Here is a 24,283-nt window from a genome sequence, read left to right as displayed (position 1 = left end):
GGTAACACCCCTCCAGTGGAGGAACAGCAAGTTAGAAGGCAGTGCAGCCTTTCATCTAGGGGTTCCTATGTGTCATCCAAGACTAGGTTTGATATAGCACAGCTGAGTGAATTTCAGTCACTTTTATTGAGAAAATTGTTAAGATGTGAAAAATTACATGAACTAAAGCCTTGCCCAAAGATAAGAAAAATAAAAAGCAGAAGTGAGGTTGTTGAAATCCTAACAATTAGCAGCATAAGGATTAGAGGAGAATTGTGATATGAAAGGTATAAAACCCTAAAAAACAAATCAGGAGTTCAGAAGAGAGCAACTCAGCAACACTGCAGATCTCTCTGCTCCACAGAGCAATGGAAGTCAGCCTCTCCCCTCCTGACCGATGATGTTCTAGAAAGCAAGGAGCCATAGGGCATCTTACCTAGGGCAGTGAGCATATGCAGAGCACAGCAGCTCATTAGTTCTGGCTCTGCATTTGTTATGTGTATTGCCCAAAAAATTATTTGGTTTTGCTCTTAAACTGTATTTATCTGGCCTGAATAGTTTTTGTTTAGTAAAAGTTACCTGAACAAAGTGGCCTCTGATACCCTCAGCTGGTCAGGGTGAATCACTGTAAAAATCCCTATCCCCAAGGAGGTGAAATACGAGATTAGAAGTGCCACTAAATTAAGCTTGGACTTCAGAGGAAAATATTCAGTTCTCCAATCCAAATGAGTATTTTGTCTAGGAGTGTTTTTTCCAGTTTTTAAAGATCAAGAAGCAATTGCACCTCCTAATGAAAAATTAGAGTAGATGCAGGAAAGACTGAAAAGAAACAGGGATGATGGATGGCAGGGAAAATATATAGAACTGTAGAACCGAGTGGAAGAACTTATCTGCACCTTGAGATGATGAATTTTCAGAGGTTTTTATCACATCCTCCTACAGGCTAAAGAGACCATCTTTGGTTTATAAAACAACTAACAAACCAACCAAAAAAACCTGCTAAATGGAACTTGCCAGCTGTCTGGATTCTCTCCACCAAGTTTTGTAGGTCAGACATCTTGCTGCAATGTGCCCCTCCAGAGCCTGTAATTACAGGCTGTCCCCATTTTTACTGACATTTCCAACCCATAATTTTCAGTCATAAACTTTACCTATCCTTGACATTTATAGATGTCAAATGATTTATATGTAAAACACTTTTATTGGCAAGCAATATTTTTTGTTATGAAGTCATGTGGAAATTAGTATGTGGCAATTAACCCTCTTGGGAAGTAAGTTTGCTCAGCAGCAGGGAAAGTTCACTCGCAGCAAAGTCGATGCGGATTAATTCCTGTCTCAAGACTTTTTTCATATTTGCTAAGTTCTCTCTGCTGTTTCCCTTCTGGTTGTCTGGCTTGTCCTTTCTATCTGCCCTCGAGAGCTCACCTGTTCTGAAACTACAGTGCACGGATGGATTGTTGCTGATGTGTAATTTGCAAATCCAGCTCAAGGGAATTCACCAATACCAGCCGCTCTCCTCTTTATGGAGCTAGCACGCCTCTCGCTTCAGCACTGCTCCATACTGAACCTGAAGACTTGATTGTCTTCTGGGTGAATCTGAGCTCCAGCTGTGCAGAAACAAACTGCTAACTAAGCAAATGATGGCGAGAAATGACCTCTGGGATCCAGGATAGGTCTGCTGTAAAGAGAAGGAACCGTTTGGATTACATGTGGAGGTAGACATTACAGAGGCTGCATTTCTGTTAAATGCTTCAGAGCTGCACAAAAAAGGAGACTTTTAAAATAAATGCCGTTAGAACATTGATATGCTTCTCTACCCTATCTCTGTCTTCCAGTTCTTTAACTTTTTCCCATTCTCAGTATCTGCAGTCTGTCATCTGTTAACCCTATTCCCACATTGCCACCTTCACACCGCAAGCCTGAGGACTGTGTATGCCCGCAGTGTCTTGTGAAAATATTTTGCTGCCTTCAGCAAGGCACGACTAGGAAGTGTCTATGGAACAGAACTTCAAAATCAGAATAAAACACAAAGGCATTACAGCTTCGCCCCCAAAGAGGTGCCCTCTTCAATATTCTGTACTGTCAGACTGCAAAGAACATAATAGCTCCTGGCTTTAATTCCCTAATTATGCATTAATAAGAGACAAATTATTTGACAATCTTCCTGCTGGAATAGAGAGAAAATATTGCTAAACATCCCTTTGAATGCTTTATAAATACAGTATGCCATCAGGATGAACTTTCATGATGTGCTGCATATTTAAAACTTCTTAGTGGATTTCCAATTCATGCATTACATATATATTTGACAATGGTTTTGCTGTTGCTTAGACATTAAGCTGAGTAATTTGCCCCAGCCAGCAGCTAAGCACCACACAGCCGCTCACTCATTCCCCCCACCCCGGTGGGATGAGGGAGTGGATCAGAAGAGTGAAAGTGAGAAAACTTGTGGGTTGAGATAGACAGTTTCATAGGTAAAGCAAAAGTCACACACACAAGCAAAGCAGAACAAGGAATTCATTCCCTACTTCCCATGAGCAGGCAGGTGTTCAGCCATGTCCAGGAAAGCAGGGCTCCATCACGCCTAATGGTGATTTGGGAAGACAAACATCATCACTCCAAATGTCCTCCCTTCCTTCTTCCCCCAACTTTATGTGCTGAGCATGACGTCATATGGTACGGGATATCCCTTTGGTCAGTTGGGGTCAGCTGTCCCAGCTGTGTCCCCTCCCAACTCCTTGTGCACCCCCAGCCTACTCGCTGGTGGGGTGGGGTGAGGAGCAGAAAAGTCCTTGGCTCTGTGTAAGCACTGCTCAGCAGGAACGAAAACATCCCTGTGTTATCAACACTGTTCTCAGCACAAATCCAAAACACAGCCCCATACCAGCTACTGTGGAGAAAATTAACTCTATGCCAACCAAAATCAGCACAAGCTGTTTTTTTGACATTTATTAAAAACACACTGCAGAGTTTTTCATTGTGATCAGTCTTGAGAATATCCAACTGCACTGTGCTACTCTGTTACAAAAATCAATTAAACCACCCAACTTCTCAATAAAATCCCCACATGGCAGATAACAGTTTTGTATACCTTCACGCACCCACTGATACATACGCAACAATTACAGCTTTTTATGCAAGTGGCCTCTTGCTTCAAAGCGTCTCTAATTCTGAATAATTGCAGTTTCATATAATCATCCTTCTCGTTTTTCAGGAACCCTACCACCTTCCTCTTCCAAACATTTACCAGGCTCTGCTGCTTCTCATGATGATTAGTGAAACATAAGGATAGATATTTTTCTTTCATCATTTAGTCTACACACCAGACTTTCTCCATCTATCTACCAGTGCAGGTAGATGATCACTAATTGGATGTGCAGTGAGACCAGGCTCTACATCACGTGTAGGACATCTGTGGACACCAAGGCTCAGTCTGACGCAGCATATGCCGGTCAGTTGTTCGGCACATAAGGAATAGGTCTGGTACCTCAGATATTGGTAGTTGTGACTGCAAACTAGGGGCCTGTCTTGTTTTATGGGTCTGCATCTACAGATGGCACATGTGGTGCCTGCTTCTGCACAACTGGCAAAGTCTTCATCAAGTGATTTGTTTTTTTATACCCGGGAGTTCAGCCAACCATTTCTGGTTATTCCAATTTCACATCACTGCCCTGCCAACTGCTGGTTGTCTGAGCCTGAAAACTGCATTTTGCTGAGTGAAGCTGCTTCTGGAGAAGACAGGCTAAGAGAAAAGTCTGCCCAACTCCAAACTCTTCTCAAGTGCCTTTGTTTCCTGGTTGTGAAGATGTTATGGAATTTTAGAATTCTTGTTTCAGCCTGTTCATATTTGCCACTGTGGGATTTGAATCATTAAAAGATGTTTCACAGTAGTCATCTTGACAGTGCTTCACAAGTGAAGCAAGAAATTTCTTATTCTAGACAGAAAATTCTTAACAGAGTTCAAGAATGCACATAAATACAAAACAGAAAAAACAAGATGTGGTGTAAAGTTGGAAAATAAGTCCATAGCAAAAAATCAGTAGCTCTACCTAACTATAAACAGAATTACTTTCTTATTTACAATCATGTAAGCAACAAAAGATAGCTCTTACAGTGAACAAAAGAAATGCAAATACATCAAACTCTTCACTGTAGCCAGGACAGTGAAAGTAAATTAAGAGGTGGTGGGGAGGCACCCACTTTCCATGTCTTGGCTGGAAATACAGAAATGTTCTGAGCCTCAAACAGATGCATCTGTGAGTGTTGCATTCAAAACCAGAATTCTGTAATTGCTTTAATTCCCAGTGCTAACCCCTCCGAATACTAATATCAAGAAAAGTGACTCATGAATTACATAACCCTGAAAGACATTTTTCACGAGTATTTCATCAACAGAAGGTGATTTCTTGTGGTGGATGGAGAACAAGCGTGCAGTTTGTTGATCACCTAATAAGATCTAATTACAGCCTGCAGGCAAAAAGACATCTACACTCACTCCTTCCGTACCAGCCAGGTATTACTGCCCTCTCCTCTGGCTCAGGCACAGCTGCCACAGGGTGACTTGGACGAGACAGAAAGTCAATGTTCTCGTAGTGGGTTACGCTTACATGTTGTCACTGAGTCGACGCAAGTAACCTTACAGCTTTGCAGTAAAGCAGAACATGAAATTTTACTCTAATCTTAAAATCATCATACCATTATCTTCATTCACATAATTCTGCTTCAGTCTGTTTTCTTACACACCATCCTTCTTTCTCTTAGCCACTTAAGCTTGTTCTGGTCCTTGGTACAGTTCCAGCTATGCAACTGTATTACTCAGGTATTATTTTCAGAAGTTGTTGTCAATGACATATCTTAGTCTTTAGAAGGTTTGTGTTGGTTGCAGTAACTTAAGTGCTATGCTTCTTCTTATGTTTAGTCTCTCTTTAGCATGAAATGCCCAGAAGGTTTATACACAGTTTAATTTGGTCTTACAACATATTGAGTGACTCTGTGAAGCTCAGTCCATAAAAAAAAAGGCATTTTTAGCAGGCACAGGGAACATTAGTAAACTGAACATAGGAAATCAAGCGCAGATGTATTTAAGAGGTTCAGTCTCAAGTGATTTAAACATAAAACTTGCTGACACAGCTGTACTAACCCTAGTTCAAACCGAGGAAAAGCAGCTCCTGCTGTGAACACATTTTTACAGGTAGATGCTTATGATTACACATACCTCTGCTGCACCAGAGTTCATTTCGTCACTGAGGGAGTAACCATCACTGCTGGATGAGACCCATACCTTTACCATATATGAAAACTTGTGCTTGACCTCTTTAGCTCCCAGGATCTTTACTTTCAGCCTGAGCTGACTGATCTGATGAATGAATCCCTTTCTCTTACCGGCTCCCGTTTTTGCTTGTATTCATTCAAGCCTACCAAATTGTTTTCAGTTTCCTTTTTACTGCATGAGAAACTACTACATGGTTTTCCCCTCTTCAAAATCCACTTCATTTTACCACTGCAAAGATGTCTCCTTTCGCTCCATTTGCACGTGACTGGTTTTGCTCATTCTTTTACCAGTTCTGCCTGGAGCGGGCTCCTGATGTGCTTCACCGCTTCATCACTTGTAAGTATCATTATACTGCGACAGAGAGACACGTTCAATATTGTTGCGCTGTGACAAGTACGTAGCCCAGGAAAGGTCCCTCTCACAGAGGAAAGGGAGGAGCACAGGTGCGTGCCGGAGGAGCTCAATGCTACAAAAGGATTGTTTTTGGTCTGTTCGTTTTGTCCAGCCATACAAATCATCCCAGGAGATCTCCAAATCCCCCTTCCCATCCAGGAGGCTGGGGCACAGCAGGCTCTTCCTGGTCTTTCACCTCTCTCCCATTTCTCCCAGGGGTTTTGCGTTTCTGGGCCCAGTTCGCAGCTGAGGAGCTGCCAGCCTGCCCCTGCCCCCCCGGCTGTCCTGCACCCGCACCCTCACGCCTTTCTCTTGGCAAATGTTTTTAAACCTCCTCACGCTGCAGGACGGTGCCGTCCCTCAGCACTGACCAGCGCAGGGACCAACGCTGCCGCCCTCTCATTCTTTGAGCTGTTCGCCCGCAGCCTCCCGTCCCCTGCAGCCGGGCAGGCGCTGAACCGAGCACCGGAGTCCACAGTGCCGCCGCCTGGACAGTGCCGCCGCCTGGGTGCCAGCTCCCCCGCCCGGGGGTACCCATCAGCTGCCGCCCGCTGCCCTCAGCCGCCCCGCCGCCCTCTCAAGCACCCGCGCCCTGGCAGCGCGCATGCGCGAACCCCGTCGGCAGCCGCGGGAAAGGGGAAGGGGCAGCGGAGGGGATCGCTCCGCCGCCGGCCCGCGCGGCAAGCGGCAAGCGGCAACCCCCCCCCCCCATCCCGTAACCACTGGCAACCTCGGCGCTGCCGCCCCGCCTATAACTGGCGTCACATCGCCCTAGGAGCCCGGCGGCCGCAAGCCCCGCCTGCCTCCCGCTCGGATTGGGCGGCCGGCCATAGCGCCATCTCGGCATAGCACCGCCAATTGGCCAGATGTCGCTGAGGCACGGGGCGCGCGGTACCTACAAGGAGGCGGAGGCGGTGGTTCATTAGCATAGCCCCTCCCCTGGCCGGCAGCCCTACTCTCCCCCCTCGCCCCTCTCTCCCCCCCCCCCCCCCCCCCGCCCTCGCGGGGTGCTCTCTGTGAGGTGCCGCCGGGGTCCAGGGCGCCGGGCGGGAAACGGGGCCGGAGGGAGGAGGAGGAGGAGGAGGCGGCGGCGGCGGCAGCGCCGCATCCTCCCTCCGTGAGGCGGCTGCGAGGGGCCCTGACGCGAGCAGGTAGAGCATCAGCCGCGCCCCTCCGGGGCGTGAGCCTTCCTCCGCCCGCCTGGGTGCGTCACGGGCTGCCGGGGCGGCCCCTTCGCAGCGCCGTCGCCTCACTCACCGGGCGTGGAGGCTCCGGTCTCATCGCCGCTAACGGAGGCGCATCTTTCCCGGCAGCCGAGGCGGGGCTGGGCACGGCGGAGGGGTGACCCCGGGAGGCGGTGGGGCAGGAAACCCCCCGGCCGCAGCAGGGACGAGGTCCAGCTCCGCGGGCATCGCGTCTGGCGGGCGGCGGCGAGCGCTTCTCTTAGGTGCTCTGCGGAGCTCGGCGATTTTTAGGAAGACGTTTTATATTGATTTTTTTTGTGCGTGTGTGTTTTTAGAACCTCTTTCTGGGCTCCTGTGGCAGCCCGGCAAGGTGGGGCTTCTTCCTCTACAGGGTTTTGTGAAGCCCCGTGTTTTTTCACTGAGATCTCCCTCCCTTCCGTTTCTAAGGAAATCTTTGCATTTCTTTCTATATATTTCATACCTTGTGCTAAAACCCATTTTGGGCAGCATCCGTCAGCGGGAAAGCTTTGGAGGAAGCAACCAGGAACAGTGACCAGTCCCCTCACGATGTGGACCTTTCTGGGTATTGCCTCCTTCATCTACGTGTATAAAAAGTGCGGAGACCTCATGACTTACGCTAATAAGGAGGTGCTACTCTCTGTGTTAGTGTTTTTCTCCCTTGGCTTGCTGCTATCGTACAGGTACCGCTTCAGGGGGCCCAAGCAACAGCAGCAGCAGCAGAAGACCCACATGGGAATGCTCTCTGATGTTCTCTCAGCTTTACCACTTATTGGCTTCTTCTGGGCCAAACCCACCCCAGGATCTCAACAAGTCGAACAACCCAAATCCAGAAAGGTAGGTTCAATTCAGACCCTCTGCCCTGGTGAGGGAAAGGAGCTAAGAAAGGGTTGGAGAGGGTTTGTCTTTAGATGCTGGATGTCTGATTTGTCAATGCTTAGTTTTGAATGACAAAAGAAACAGTGAAACTTATTTAAGTGATAGACCAGGGGTTTTGTAGAGTCAAATCAAATGTGTTTGACAAAAGAATTGTAGTAAAGGGTTATTATAGTGGCAGAAAAACATCTTCAATTGCCAGTCTAGTGCAGAGATGAAGCACTGGAGCGTCTCTCCTATGAGGAGAGGCTGAGAGAGCTGGCACTGTTCAGCCTGGAGAAGAGAAGGCTCAGGGGGATCTCATCACTGTACATAAATACCTGGAGGAAGGGTGCAAAGAGGACAGAGCCAGGCTGTTTTCAGTGGTTCCCACTGACAGGACCAGAGGTAATGGGCACACTGAAACACAGGAGGTTCCCTCTGCACATCAGGAAACGCTTTATTACTGTGAGGGTTACTGAGCAGTGGCACAGGTTACCCGGAGAGGTGTTGGAGTCTCCATCCTTGGAGATACTCAAAACCCAACTGGACGTGGTCCTGGGCAGCCTGCTCTAACTGACCCTGCCTGAGAGGGGGACTTTGGACCAGATGACCTCCAGAGGTCCCTTCCAACCTCAGCCATTCTGTGGTGCTGTGATCAGCTTCCTAATATTTCTGGAAAAAATACATTTGTCTAGACAACTGCAGATAGGGTTATTTGAAAATTACTGCTAAATTATTGCTTGTACAATAGCTACAGAACCTGAGCTCAGATAGCCAGTCCGTTCCACTGAGCCCAGTGTGAGACTTGCGGTGAGACAGTGGAGAGAGCTGCAGTTCGTGGCTGGAGTCCTGCCATCTGAGACTACCGATGGACGTGCAGACTCAGTACATCTGTGGGTCTGCGCTGTTTGGCTACTTTCCTGTGTGCTTCTGGGCATTTTCAGCTGGGCACTGACCCCTTGCACAAAACAACTTGAAACTATTTTTTGCTGCAAGTCAAAGGTTCTGGATTTTTTTAAATTATTTTTTTTCTGGTAAAGCCTGCTTTACCCCAATTTCTTGTATTATCTGAATTCAGATAATTAGTTTTGCACACCCTTGCTGCATTGTAGATCTAAAACACAACACTATGCCACTAGAAATCCTGGTGTCAATTTGTTCTGGGCATTTGTTTCACTGATGCAGTTGTATTTTTACCACTGTCAGCGCTGCAGTGCTGAGGCATTTGTGAAAGAGTGAATTAGACTCTATTCTAGCAGCTGGAGAAATGACTTGCAGGTTTGCACTGGAATTGCCCTTACAATTTTTTTTCACTTTGAAGTGTAGGTGATGAGATGCTATTGGGAAGGTACTGTAACATAATTTATCTTCAGGTACTAGTTTATATGTTAATTGATACGTAGTTGAAGTATGTAATTTCTTGACAGTTTTAAATGTACTTGTATGGTAATTTTGCCCATACTTTGACTGTCTGAAGAGTTTTCACTTTAGGACCAATTCTTTGTAACATTTCCCAGGTAGCTGCTTCTGCTGACACTTTTCCATGCTGAGTATTACCGTAAGCAGTTATTTTGATAGGTAGGTTCACTTACAGTAAAATTAAAGAGAAATGCATTTTCCAGTGAATCTGATATCTTTTTCATTGCAAAGTGCTAAGGCCTCCATGTAGTAGTGGCTCACTGGTATGAAGGCATTGTTATGTTACCTCATAGATAAGCGTATGGGACAGCCTTGGCTTGCACCTTTTATAGGAACTTGACTTTCAGTCTATCTGAAACTATGTTAGTGGTTTGTCTTTGATTAGCAGGGCAGTTTTAAGCAAGTATTTTGATTTTGTTTTGGGGGATGGGGCCAGTTGTTTTTTCTTTGCTCTGCTGCTTGTGTTTTTTGTTGCATTGTAGAGTACAACTGATTTAATTTTGGACAAAACTAAACCAGAAGATGGTCTCCAACTACCAATGTGCTCTCAGTCCCCTGAGTCAAAGTATAACGAGTCCAAAGTCAGCCCTCTGATGGGATTATGGTACAGATACATTGGCACATGTAACTTTGTTGTCTTTCTTTCATAAAGGGTAAAAGAGAAGTAAACTCAGATGTATATCTGACAGACACTGCTCCAAATACAACACTATCTCCCCAATACGATCCAGAAATTATCATTGTGGGATCAGGTGTCCTTGGTTCTTCCTTGGCCACGGTGCTCTCCAGGGATGGAAGAAAGGTGACTGTGATAGAGAGGGATCTGAAAGAACCTGACAGGATAGTTGGAGAATTGTTGCAACCTGGAGGTTTTAATGCACTTAGAGACTTGGGTCTTGAAGGTGAGTGCATTTCAAAATGTAAATATATCTATAACACAACAGTTACTACACTCAGTAACATTTTTAGAAGAAGCATGCCTACAGGGAAAATGAAGAAATACATTATCTACACTTAATATTTGAATTAAAATTGCTCGCGTATTTCCATCTGCCATTTTGAAAAGATTTGTCCTTCAATGTGTGTGTTTTGATTAAGAAAATTGGACTTTATGTAAAGAAATACTTCTAATACATAATTAAGCTTTCTTAAAAACTTTTTTAAAACTCATCTACTGGCTTATATTTTGCAGATACAGTAGAAGGTATTGATTCACAAATAGTAAATGGGTACATAATTCATGACATCGAGAGCAAGTCGGAGGTTGAAATTCCTTATCCAACATCTGAGGATGGCCGTGTGGCGAGTGGAAGATCTTTTCATCATGGCCAGTTCATCATGGGTCTCCGAAGGGCAGCTATGGCAGAGCCCAAGTGAGTTACCTCTTGGGATACAGGGATTCAGAAGCACTGTTCCCAGCATCCGTGAGATTCCTTAACCATTTCACTCTGTCCCAACACAGAAGGCTGCAATGGACAAGACTGAGAGAATGTAACAGCTATAGTTACTCACTCTGATTTCTGTAGACATGTTCATGAGTTGCCTATACATCATACATTAGCCTTTGGGACAAGTTAATCTTTATGGGAATAAAGGCTTTAAGTATTAGGCAGGGTACTGGCCTATATATGTGAGAGAACAGCTCAGGGATAGAGTTGATTCTCTTCTACTGATTCTTGGGTTTAGCGTTTTACCAGAAAAAGTGACCTTTTCTCAGTGAGCAATGCATGGAACTTCTTTGGTCAATAAATAAGTTGCAAATCTGGTATCAATTCTTAGAATCATAGAAAGGTTTGGGTTGGAAGGGACCTTTAAAGGTCATCTAGTCCAACCCTCCTGCAATGAGCAGGGACATTTATTTCTTCCACTGATGTTATCTGTGATGCCAGAAAATCAAGCTGCTTTTGCATGTTGTTTTGCTTTTTCTGATAACAAGAAATCAAACAAAACAATTAGAAAGGAACACTAAATGGAAGTAGCTTTTTCCAGTTATTAACCTGTTTTTCAGAATCTTGAAGACACCTTCTCTTCCTAATGAAATAAAAATTAGTGTTTGGTATTTCCTCTTTAGCTGTTTTCTTTTATACAAGAGATGAGAAGGAAACTTTTATTGAAACAGGATAGATTCTAGGTGCTGTTTTCTTTGGGGTGTTTTTTTGGTTTGTCCTTTTTCCCCCCCGCCCCAAAATAAGGCTTACAAGGGAAACATGGGTTTATCATCTTTTTACCTTACATGTCTTTATTCTGAACTGGAAAATTGCATTCTCCTATTGTACCTGTTATATCATATGGATTATTAAAGTAGCACTAAAAGATGGCAGCTCTGTAGTAGAGTTTAAATTAATGACACCCACATTTACTAGCTATAAAAGTTAAAGCTTTGTTGTTGAGGCTTTGAGTTCAGTGAAATTTGGGCACCTGTTTGTTCAACTTATGGGAATACTCCCATAGCTGTACACAGTCTTTGAAGCAGAAACTTATAAAAGCTAATGTTTGTAACTTGAATTCAATTCTTTCCCCTTTTTCCACACTTTATTTAGTGTTCATTTTGTGTATGTTTGCTTTCCATTTTAATTATAGCCTAGAAAACTGCATGTTAAATTAAGCTGTGGGAGAGATCAAGAACTCTTAAGAGGGTCATGAGACTTTGTTTTCCATCTCATAACTTGTGAAAATATAGGGGATAATTATTACTGATTAATATATCCTCTTTGTAAGTACTAGGCAATATGAATTTATTTCAGATGAGTAAAATTAATTTGGCAGAGGAAGGGCCAGGAAGGGCAATTTTGAAGAGGTAGGGCATCATTAGTTAATTATTTTTATAGTGGGTGAGAACCAGCAAAAGAAGTGAGCACTTAGATAACTGAAATGACAACTATAAAAGAAATTTAAAGCAAATAGGATCCACGGAACTCTGATTCACTTGCTATTAACATGACAGGTTGCTGCACTCCCTTGCTGTTGAAGCTAATCTTAGTGTGCTTACGCATAACCATTCATAGTTTGATACAGCCAACCTGCCTGTTGCCTGGCAAATTAAGGCAGTCACAATCTGCTCTGAAATTTCTGTGCTGGCTGACGTGTAGAAAAGACACAAATTCAATTGCTCATGTTCCCTCTGCGAGCCTAAAATATCAAGCTGTTGTATTCTCATGTGGACATTTAGCTCATTTCTCCAAGTTGTGGAATCCCATCTGGATATGAAAAGATTTGTGAGGAAGAGAGAGTGTCCATTTTTAGCTGCCAAGTCCAAATTGCTGGGATCAGGTCTAACAGCTCAGATCCAACAAGGGATATAAGTTTACAGAGATTTAATTTGTGAACCCCAGATAGCTCTGGCTGGGAGGTAAAAGTAAGGGATAATCAGTCCAAACTCTGAACATAAGACTTTTAAAAGCATAATACCCACCTCCCCTCCTCCCCCCACCCCCAAAAAAAAGTGTATCCTGAATTCCTGAGGTGACAAGCTAGATGTATATGTCCTAAACATGTTAGATTATTTTTGACTACTCTGAGAATTAGATACCTCACTTCTATCTAGCATATATGTTAAGTATTGAAGTGCTACTTAGGATCTTGCTCCTGAATTCTGCTTGGAGTTAGGCCTCACCCGCACTGTCAGCGTCTCCTACTACTTAGCAGGGATGACTCAGTCAGCTTCCTGATTTCTGACCATTATGAGGTGTCACACTCCTCTCTGCATCTCTCGCATGGCCATGGAGCACGTGAAGCACAACTGGGGATTCTGCTAAGTGGTTTAAGATAAGCACTACAGTTACAGAACATTCTCAGGTATCAAACCAAATGGTAGTGTTGAACTGAAATGAATGACAAGCACTTTTGGTGTTTAATGTGGTTTCTGAAAGTGGTGAAGAACACATCTTTGTCTGTAAAGTTTAAACAAACTGTCAGCAGAGTCAAGATAGTGAAAATGTGGTTTTCCTTCTGTGTCTAGTACCTCGAAATGTTGGCATCATTAATCCTCTTCCATTCTGTTCTAACCCCGGTATTTTATTTCAGTGCAAAATTCATTGAGGGGACTGTGTTACAATTGCTTGAGGAAGATGACTGTGTCGTGGGTGTTCAGTACAAGGACAAAGCAACTGGAGACACTAAGGTAAGACAGTTTCCTATTATGATCTTTGTTAAACTATGGAGAAAATCAAGGGTTGGTTTATATATGTGTGTGTGTATATATATATATTTTAAAATCTCTATTTTAGAGCACTGGTAGGGAAATAATGCAGTTATCAAGAAAGCGAAAGCTTTAATAAAGGGAGATTACTTTCTAGTGGATACAGTCCCGGCATATGGGAATTCTTGTAACTGCTTGTGTAGCTTCTGCTTTCAGTGTCTTTGGAGAATTCAGTTCATGATTTATTTCAATATTCATATGTCTGGAGTTTAAAATCTTTTGAGAGTTACTGGTAGAAAAAACAATATATTAAGATTTGTGCTTTGCCTGTGTATGATGGTCTATATTTCCACATGTACTTCCACCATCCACTGAGGTGTCTGAAAAGAAGAATATAGGTGGCTATTCATAGAGATAGCTCTGTCCAGTCATTTCTTGGATCACAGAAATAGAGTTCTGGCCTATTTTATTGGTGTTACTGATTTGATTAATGTTCTTTGCCTAAATTAATGCTAAACTGCTGGCTAAATGCTATGAAACGATGAACTTAAAATGTGCTCTGATGGGGAATACAGGAATCTCCTACCTGTGTTCTGCTGTCCTCCATACAAGATTGAGAAAGTCCCTGAGTAGTTGGAAGATCCTGTTCTGAGCATTACTAACAAAATCTCTCATCTTTAGGTCCTTTAGAAGTAGAAGTAGTGGTATAAAACCACATGTAAAAGAGTCTCTTAAAAATACTTACCCAAGATGTAGGAGAGCTCGCTGGCTTTAGACCCTTTTCAGGCAAAAAATGTTTCAGCCCACTTGATGGCAAAGTGTTGTAAGTAGGAAGCTGTAAGAGAGCTGAGTGGAAACAACATCCTTGACCCCTCTTGAGGTAGCTGGAGGAAGGGCGAGTTCCAAGTCGTGTTCCTTGGTCTGTTGTACATGTCATGTAAAATGAATAAAATCATATATAGGACAAGGGGGTAATGGTTTTAAACTCAAAGAGGGTAGATTTAGACTAGATATAAGGAAGAAATATTTTAGGATGAGGGTGGTGAAACACTGGCACAGGTTGCCCAAAGAGGTGGTAGTTGTCCCATCCCTGGAAGTGTTCAAGGTCAGGCTGGGTGGGGCTCTGAGCAACATGATTGAGTTGAGGATGTCCCCTGTTCACTGCAGCGGGGGTGGAGTAGATAATTTTTAAAGGTTCCTTCCAACCCCAACCATTCTATGATGCTATATTAGGAAATCCACTCTAGTAGAAGAAGCCATTGAATCACGCATGGGTACTGGAAAGCCAGGGAGTTTGAAGAGGAGCAGGGGTTTTGGGGGAGGTGGGGGGGTTGTTGATTTGTTTTTTTTTTTTTTTTCCCAAATCCAATTGACTTTATCATCCAGCAATGTAGAAGGGGTTTTGTTTTATTTTGTTTGGGCGGTGGAGGGGAATAGTGTATATTTTGCACATTTATGGATGTTGTTGCAATTTTGTGACTTATATGACCACCAGTAGAGTGACCACTGTTTTAGCCTGCATCTTTCCTGACAGCGTGGATATTCTTAAGGCTTTGAGTTTCCTATCTGTATAACAGGGATAAGTAAATTCATGTTTTGCTCTGAATGCTGAAGTTCTGTGGCTGGGAAGAGCTTTTTCATTTGCTGGCCTACATTTCATTTGATTGTAGAAATCTAGTGTAAGAAACTTTCATGAAACATTTCTTCTTAATTGTGTTTCCCTACCTGTGACTTTTTACAGCTGGGAAACTACCGAGGGGAAAAAAAAAACCCCAAACCAAAGCCTGTTTACATTTCTTAGCCTGCTTTCATAAAGAAAGGAGGCTGATCTATGTTGTGTGTCTGTATTTTTCTGTTGTTTCCATCCCCATGGTCTACCACATTACCTTTGAGATTTGTATTCTCTTAAATGAGGTTGAAATTAGCCAGTATGCTAAAAATCAACTTATAAACTTTATCAAAACCAGGCAACTGAATAGAGTGAAGGTCTTAGTATGTTGACTGTGGAAAAATTGTAGCATGAATGTTCAGATCATTAGACACTAGGGAACCCATGTGGGCAGGTGACCTTGCTCTAATTGCAGGAGTAATTAGAGCTTGCAATCATCTGAGACAGAAATACATAGAAGGAGGTTTTCTGAGCTCTACTCACTTCTATAAGCTCAGATGCCATAAACATATTATTATTTTACTCTCTGATTTTGTCCGACTCCCCTTCACACAGCAAAAGACGTAAGGATTGTGTGACACAAGTGCCTGAGTCTGTTCCTATGTAGGAGAGAACTGCTGGTAGAGGAACCTAGTCACATACTGGCTCATCAGATGCTTCCATCCAATAGGAAATATTTCCAGGAGTACTAATGAAACATGGCATGCTTTTTTTGCCTTGTTACTTACATCCTGAAAGCTTAAAAGGAAAACCGTTATTTTCGGCTCATGCCAAATAAGTGAGATTATGGAAGGCCAAGGACTAGCACTCAATGTAAATCTATAGTCGTTTGCAGTTAAATCACTCAATGTACTGACATTGAGAAAGCTGTAGGTAGAAAGAAACATCTACCTCTAAATGCTTTCTAGTATAATAATGTTGTTATATTACTGTAACAGTAAAATGCTTAAAAATAAATATTTTAATAATCAGAATAATTTGTTTATGTTAGAGAACAATGTATGTGTTAAACAGGAGGAATTTATGCATATGTTCAGGCTGAACCTGATCAGTTTACTCAGATTTTATTTTGTATTTGTCTATATATGCTATTTGTTCTTATAGTTCCTAAGTGTGCTAGGAACTGCTCAGAGTTCCCTGCTTGGTCTTTTAAAGACGATCTTGGTATGCTTCCTGCATTTCAACTTGTTACACTTCATTTTATTTTTGCTTAGTTCCTTATGCGTTGTTCTTTAATTTAAAATTTCTTGTTTGTTTTCTTTTTTTCTCCTGAAGAGCATTATAGGCCGAAGAGAGCAATTACTCTACTTTCTTGTCTTTTTTTTTTTAATCCAAGATCCTACACAGTCCCCATAACTACGTTATCTGATGGCATGTCTAAAAAAGCTGGAGTATATTGTTAGATCAGCTTTTAGAAGAGAGAGTTAAATATAAATATGAAGAAGGGAAAAAATATTGTATTTCTTAATACATATATTATAAATATGGTCTGTGATCCTCTTAAATGTTTCTTGTTTTGTAGAACATCTAAAGTGCAGTTGAAAATGAGAGCTTGGGAGTTATTTCCCACTGTTCTGAAACAAAATGGAAAATGTCATATCTTTTTTTTTTATTTTTTCTTTATGCCGCAGGAACTTCATGCACCACTTACTGTTGTAGCTGATGGACTCTTCTCCAAGTTTAGAAAAAACCTAGTCTCCAACAAAGTAACCGTTTCATCCCATTTTGTTGGTTGCATTTTGAAGGTAACTTTTACGTATAATACTATATAAGCCAGTACGCTGCTGCTTCTTAATGTGGGTCTGAACTTCACTGAATATGTTGTCGTTCATTATCTTTGCCAACAGAATCAATTAGAATTATTCTTTTAGATATTTCCAGCTGTTCCGTCAGTTTCTGTGTCCCTTCGAGGAATACTTGGAAATTTTGGTCTATATTTTTAACTCCTAAATTACTGATGCGTACTCCGTCCCAGCTGTAGGATAGCTGAACTTGCTATCTCAGACTTAAAATATTTGATACAGTTACAGATCAGATTTTCAACTCTTAAAACACTTTTAAGTAACAGTGAGCCCGTTTTGGGTTCTGTGGTTTGGTTGGGGTTTTTTTTAAGTGGAAATTGTTGTTAAAAGTTAGATTTTTAGTTTTAAGAGTGGAGTACAGTGTCAATCTTAAGCATATAGTTGAACAAGGGAAGGTTTAAAAAAACTGGATTAGGATTCAACATTGCTAGTTTAAACTGGACTCACTAGACCAGTTAATAGAAAATACTTCTTTTCTTTTTTCTTTTAAGAAAAAAGGTTTCTGCATCTCATATAAAGTAGTGCTACATGTACTATTAGTGCTATATCTTACATAGCTCTAACTTCTGGATTAGAAGTAGGCACCACTGTAAAGCTGAAACCCAATTTGTAAAATTATATCCCTGGATATACCTGCATTGACTGGTTTGCATTAAGATATTGGTAGCTGAGATGGTGACACTCATTTTTTCACAATACTTGTTCAGGGAGTGGAAATCTTGAGTTGTAGATCCTCCTAGCAGCTGTGGGTCAAACCACCTATGGTTTATTCTCCAGAAGAATACCCGAACTGTGCCCCTGCCTGAAGGTGGGGTACCTTGTAACCAGGTACATATGTACCTTCAGGACCTACAAACTTTCAGGAGAGAAAGCGGGAGTCTAGGTTGGTAGCTGGGTGGTTGGAGAACCCAGGTAGGAATCCTGGCTGGGTCATGCCCTGTGTGGGTGCTGCAGGAACCATTGGATTAACAGCAAAAATAATACGGGGAGAAGGAACCAAAACTACAGAACTTTCACTGGACTGGAACGCTGACTTGGAGGAACTTTAGCAGTTCTTGGGTCCCTGCCCCTATAGTTACCACTGCCTAAGTGCCTCCCGTTTCTCTACTTTTGGAAACTTAGTTTAAGACCTGGTTAGATAGGACCCTATGATTTTTCCTCAGTTGGTATCTCCATGTAGTAGTATACAGACTAGTGCGTTTCTTTCCCTCCCACCACCTTCTTTATGAAAGTAAACCAAAACGATCTTATGGAAAACTACTACATTGATTACATTACAGATTTTGAATGGCATGCATTAAATATTAGTGAGATGTTCAAATGACATGAATAACTTAACATACATTTTAGTGAATATTAAAATGTATTGCCAAAAGAATTGTAATGACACTCAAGTTCAGAACTTTCTTGACAGCATTTCTCTTGTTCATTTAAAGAGAAAAACAACACAAACTTAATTTGATATGGGGTTTTATTTCAAAGTATTTCAGAAAACGATCTTGTATATCTGAAGTTTAATATCCTTTCATTAGTCAGTCTCAACCTTTCCTCCCTTCTTTTCTTTTTAAGGGTGCACCACAGTTTAAAGCTAATTATGCTGAACTTGTTTTAGCTAAAACTAGTCCAGTGCTAATCTATCAGATTTCTTCAACTGAGACTCGGGTCCTTGTTGATATTCGAGGAGAAATGCCCAAAAATTTAAAAGAATACATGATTGAGAACATTCATCCACAGCTACCTGGTAAGTCTAGAAAGATTTCCATCCGTATCTGTCACAATTAAATGTGCCAGAAAAGGCACATTTCATTGAAGCCATTGAACTGTGAGGCCTTTTTCCCTGTGCACAGTTACTGTTTCAGTAACTATTCACCCTTCTTCAGTTCCACATCAAGTAGCAGTTTGTTCAGCTCACCTCTGTGAGGTTAGCAATTCAGGATTGCATCTCTAAGAAGAGGTTAAAATGGTTTGTGTACAAATTATTTTAGACTCTAAGTAGCGTAACTAAAAAATGTGGTTATTGCAGATCACTTAAAGGAACCATTCTTAATAGCAGTTCAGAATGATCGTTTAAGGACTATGCCTGCCAGCTTCCTGCCTCCTTCAGCTGTTAACAAAAAAGGTGTGTATTATGAAATAAAAGGAGGGGAAAAGTCATTATAAAGAACTTGTGGGGCTTAGGGCTTTGTTGTCTTAGGCTTACGTTTGTTGCTCAATACATAATTCTTCGATGAAAAATAATATTTTGAAAATGCATACCTTGGGCATAGTTTAACTGGAATGTTTATATTGACACCAGACTTCAAATCAGTGCCTGCTTTATTTTTAAGTTTAAATCGCTCAGCTGCTCAAGCTCATACAAGTGTGCTCTTTTTAAGGAAAACTTGATTAAAAAAGGAAAGAAATTACCTTGAAAAGTGTGTGTATGTCTGTGTTCTTTGACACAAACACATGCATACCTGTAAGGAAAAAAGTATTTTGACCTTGATCATCTTAAAGCCTTTTTAAGCCTGTTAATTTAAAGACATCATTTTTTTTTTCTCCCTTTATTTTTTTCTTTTTTAATTTGTAGTTGTTATCTTATTTTCTGGTGGGAATGAATTCTTAGTAAGTTTGATTTTTTTTTAAAAAACAGCAGGTTTGAGTTCTCACATTACGTAATTGTCATGCAGTATCCCATTAATTTTTCTCTTCTACCTAGGTGTTCTCCTTTTAGGAGATGCATATAATATAAGACACCCTCTAACTGGTGGAGGAATGAGTGTTATTTTAAATGATGTTAAAATATGGAGAAGTTTGCTCCAGGATATTCCAGACCTTTATGAAGATTCTGACGTTCTTAAGGTGAAGCTTTATTTTTGGACTTGTTTTAGGCAGCTTTTGCTGCAATTTAATGACACACTTTTAAGTTTTACACAACTTGGGGACATGCAAGTTATTAGTGAAGCACAGCTGTTTTCAAAGCTTTGGATAGATAAATCATACATCAGGCATTCACCAGTACGCAGAGCTGTGATTTGTGAGTGCAGTGGCTGTGTGGCAAAGGGCAGATTCAAAACTGCTTACTGACCTGTCTTGTTTCGCTTAGCGACTGGTGTGCTATGTCTAGTCAGCGTGCTTTGCTGGTATAACCTGATATTCCTATATTAGTAGTGTATTTGTAACGTAGATAGATCTTAAACGGGGTGGGTTTGGACCCCTACTCTTGTGTGTGTGGTACTTAGAGAATAATGAGCATGTGTACTGAGTTTTTCGACTCAGTGCTCCACTAGCCTCTTGACTGCTGCATCAATCTCACGGTAGTAAGTTAAAAGATATCCTTTCCCAGGAATCAGCACCTTCAGTGTTGATGCTGGGTTTATTTTTTCAGTGAGATTTACACCTAAAATTCTGATGAGTAGATAATAAGATTCCTTATTAACTTATTTACTGCTTTTAATCAGGTTAGGCATATTGTCCTGTCTAAATTACAGCTTGAATAATTATAGACTACAAGGAAATTATTCAAAAAGTGTACTTGAAAATTGAGAAGCACTTAGAGGGACTGTCCTGAATGTCAGGACAGTACTGGACTTACCTGACCAAATGCAGGTACTTTCATTTCAGTCACCTCAGGCTTTCAGTTATTTCCTACTTATTCTCAGACAACAGAGAGAACTAGGTGAGTGTTATCCTTAAAGTTTCTGACCTGCCACAGCCACCTACTATAGGACGAGATGAAGCACACCCTGGAACTGCCTTTTTTATCTCTATATTTAGTGTAAGAGGAGCCTAGATAACTGGTTCAACAAGTTTCCAAAGTCCCTTAATGACCTAGCTTGGAACCGATCTAGTGTATCACTAGATCCACTCTACATTTTCATGAGTATGACTCTTACCACCTCTTTGAGAACCTTTGGAATGCCCTTCTGTATTTACTGACAGAAATACTTTTTTTTTTTTTTTTCAGGCAAAAAGAACATTTTACTGGTCAAGAAAAAAATCTCATTCTTTTGTAGTAAATGTTCTTGCCCAGGCACTTTATGAACTCTTTGCTGCCACAGATGGTAAATACATTTTAAAGATAACTTCTGACTCATTACAATTTGGTAAATAAATATGCTTGGGGAGGGGATGTGTATGAGCATAGTCCATGTGTTTGTGTCTATATATGTATATAAGTATATTTATATATATTAAAAATATATCAATCAAAGGATTTTAATGAGTTAGCTTGTGTTCTCTGCCTAGTCGTTTAGTTCTAGTGTTATGTAAACTGAGTTTTAACAATGTGAAGGCAAGTCTGGAGTTAGTATTGAAAAAAACAAAACCAAAGAAAAACTCCACAAACAAAGAAAAAAACCAACCAGAAAACACTTGTTTTTGTGTCAGTTAACTCAAGAATACGTAGATATTTCTGTAAGACTATCCTTTACTTAAATAAAACTAGGTCAAAATACAGCTGAATTCAACAGAACAACTGCTAGCAAAGTGCTGGATTTAATATCACTGTTGTGTATGCTGAAAAAGTTTTTGGTATGTGTTGAGTATATTTGTTAAGTCATTTTAATTACTTTTGTAGATTCCTTGCATCAGCTAAAGAAAGCCTGTTTCCATTACTTCAGACTGGGTGGAGAATGCGTCTCGGGTCCTGTTGGATTGCTGTCTGTGTAAGTTCAGTGTGCGGGCAATAGTTAATGGGAACCGGGTCGAGCATTTTGAGCCTCTAAGGAGCTGCTTTGCTCCCAACTGGTCAGCTCTGCACAGGGAGAATGGTCCATGTGAGCCTGTATTTTTAGGTTTATACTAAAGGTTGGAGCTTTGTCTTCAGATGTAAAAATGTCTTCTTTGTAAAAAAAAAAAAAAAAAAAAAAAAAAAAAACCCCTAAAAGCTGGAGAGAGGTTAATGTAGGTGGTGTGGGAGTTTGAATGAGGGACAGAGGTCCAGACTAGCAGAGAAGCTGGTGGAGACTTTTCATGTTGGACAAGTGGAGAGCAGTGAAGGATGAGGTCTCCCGTAAAAGAGCATAAGGAACAGGGAAATCGGTTACTGTCAAGGTGTTTTGCCTGACCCCTCAGAAACTAGTGAATGAACAATAAATCACACTACGATGAACATGTGAGAATGTGCGCGTTTATATTTCTCCCTCTTCGGAACAAGAGGTAAAACTGATAAAGCCTGTTGAGAATAACCCCCTGGGGGTTGACAAAAACAGATACAGACTACTGGAAATGCAGAGAAAGCGGCAGTGTACGCTGGCTGTACTGTAGAAAGGGAATACGGGCTGTATAGCAGCTCCCAGACAACCAAGTTCATATTTTTATTTGAGATGGCAGGACCAGAGCTGCCTAAATCAGAAGACTGTGTGTAATGTGGAGTGGAGATGTCTATTTGTAAAATGAAAATTTGTCAGTGCTTTCTTATTCTGTTTATTTACATGTTTTATCCATTTATTTTTAATACAGGTTATCTCCTAAACCAATGGTACTGATTGGCCACTTCTTTGCTGTGGCATTATACGCTGTTTATTTTTGCTTTAAGTCAGAGTCATGGATCACCACACCTCGAGCATTTTTCAGTAGTGGAGCTATTCTTTACCGGAGTTGCTCTATAATATTTCCACTTATTTACTCTGAAATGAAGTATTTAGTCTATTAAAATCCAGGGGGAAATGACTGGAGGAAGAAAACGTGAAAATCACGATGCCTTCAAAATCTTTGGACACATACTATTTAATATTGTATTATGTTTTCTTCTCTTCAAAATGCAATTTCCTTGATAAGGATTTAACTTAATTTTGGTTTTGTGGTTATATACATATATATTATATGTAAATATTCTTTCCTTTGCAATTAAAATTCAAGAAGGAGTTAGCTGTTTACAAGGACCATAATTAAGCGTTGACATGTGGTAGATAATTGCCAGTTTTGTCAGAATTTCATTCCTTGCTTTATCCATTGCCGAGTGCACCACTAATATTAATAAACTGAAAAGTGAAAAGTGTAAAGCATATGCTGCTATTATCCTTCATGCTTTTTTCTGTTCTGTAGTTCCATAGACTGTTTCTTTATTACTGTGAATATTGTAAGAACATTCTTGATTTGGGTTATTTCATTAGGATTTGCCTCTTTTTCAGTTGCAGCTAAGATACTAGTCTACTGACACTTAAAAGGACACTGTAAAGGGTTTCAGATCTTGAAGTGTCACCGTATCTTTACCTTCAGTCACTGTTGCAAGTGCCATGTTGCTCTTCTGTAATCCTTCTTTGCACCGGAATTAATTTAAGCAAGTAATAATCAAACCATAGTTACGCTGGCTACCGCATTGCACTCAGGTACTGAAAGCACATGGTTTTGAAACTTTCTTCTTCTCTCACGACCTTTTAAAAACTTAGGATTGCTTGGTGTGTGTGCAATTCAAGTTTAACACTGCCACCAACTGAAGCACAACAACAAACCACGTCCACTGAAACAAATTCAGTGCAGCTATTTCCAGTAGACAGTAATCTTTAATATTACATCTTAAAATTCATGACGACCACCATGAAAGTGTCCTTTTAATACTCGGAGTTTGTTTTTTTTTTTTTCTTGTAGAAATTACTGCATGCTACTAAAGGGTTCGTGTCTTTTACTGTTGGTCAATTTTCCTCTCAATGTTACATTTATCATTATGCTTTCCTTTTTGTTCTTATGTATTTTCATTTTCCCTTACCTTTCTTATGATTGCTCTGTGTATCGTTGTATGGCTCTCGTATTATGGCTTGCCTGAACAATCACAGGCAAGCCTGCAGTGATCAGAGCAGAGCAGCCAGCAGTGTAGAGAGCAATAAGAGATAAAGTTTTTCTGTGATGGCGAAACCTTGACTCTTATCTTTTGAAAATGACACATTGCATAAGCTGTACGTAAATATACATTTTATGTTGGACTGTGAAAAAAAAAAATCTGTGGAGAGGCTTTTTTAGTATTTTATTTTACGGATATTTCAAATGACCTGTTCTTTTTCCAGAAGCAAAAGTATGTATATTTTTCTAACCATATCACTTTTGATACCCTCTTGAAATTTCACGCATCATGAATCTGTCTATGTTTAAACTTTAGGGTAAAGTACTAATATTTTCAAATATCATTATATATGGTGACTAAATAATGCCCCTTTAAGGGTATACAAACTTTGCAGAATTTATACAAGCGTTTTCGAAATTTGTGACAATTTTGAAAATATTGAGTAATTTTACATTTTCTATTTTTTTTATATTATTTGCAATCAGTCTCTTTAAAGTCAAGGATAAACAGTCCTTAGCCAAATACACATCCTCAGCTAACTTAAATAAAAGGTTCTGATATCTGTAGAGGTTTTTTTTGTTGTGTATCTCTGGTTAATGAGTTTGATTAGGCCCTGATTTACAGGGAGAACCACGGTACGTGAAGTTACCTATGTGTTTTAAGCTCTTTTTTTCTTTTCTTTTCTTGAACCCAGTGCCTGGTTAAGTGTCTTGATGATGGGGGAAATAATCACGTGTTGGAAATTACTGTGGGGGAGAGAAAAATCTTGCGTGTATGTGTAAGGAAGAGCA

The 24,283-nt window shown here is 40.9% G+C and overlaps 1 protein-coding gene across 1 annotated transcript; it reads left to right on the top strand.

Annotated features, from left to right (window-relative positions):
• Window positions 1-6,643: 6,643 nt before the first annotated feature.
• On the top strand, window positions 6,644-24,058 carry SQLE (squalene epoxidase). The gene is made up of 12 exons (XM_075743338.1): window positions 6,644-6,795; window positions 7,336-7,683; window positions 9,776-10,025; window positions 10,316-10,496; window positions 13,147-13,243; window positions 16,562-16,675; window positions 18,302-18,473; window positions 18,756-18,851; window positions 19,431-19,573; window positions 20,679-20,775; window positions 21,291-21,378; window positions 22,175-24,058. The coding sequence occupies exons 2-12, from the start codon at window positions 7,396-7,398 to the stop codon at window positions 22,365-22,367; spliced, it is 1,719 nt and encodes a 572-aa protein (XP_075599453.1). The 5' UTR covers window positions 6,644-6,795; window positions 7,336-7,395; the 3' UTR covers window positions 22,368-24,058.
• The last annotated feature ends 225 nt before the right edge of the window (window positions 24,059-24,283 follow it).

Source organism: Balearica regulorum, chromosome 2 (assembly GCF_011004875.1).
Source record: "Balearica regulorum gibbericeps isolate bBalReg1 chromosome 2, bBalReg1.pri, whole genome shotgun sequence".
NCBI lineage: Eukaryota > Metazoa > Chordata > Aves > Gruiformes > Gruidae > Balearica > Balearica regulorum.
This window is presented reverse-complemented; position numbering and strand designations above follow the sequence as displayed.

Coding starts and splice junctions, on each gene's coding strand:
- SQLE (XM_075743338.1), top strand. CDS start 7,396: ATGTGGACCTTTCTGGGTATTGCCTCCTTCATCTACGTGTATAAAAAG. Junction 7,684..9,775: donor AACAACCCAAATCCAGAAAG/GTAGGTTCAATT, acceptor TCTTTCATAAAG/GGTAAAAGAGAAGTAAACTC. Junction 21,379..22,174: donor CCTGTTGGATTGCTGTCTGT/GTAAGTTCAGTG, acceptor TTTTTAATACAG/GTTATCTCCTAAACCAATGG.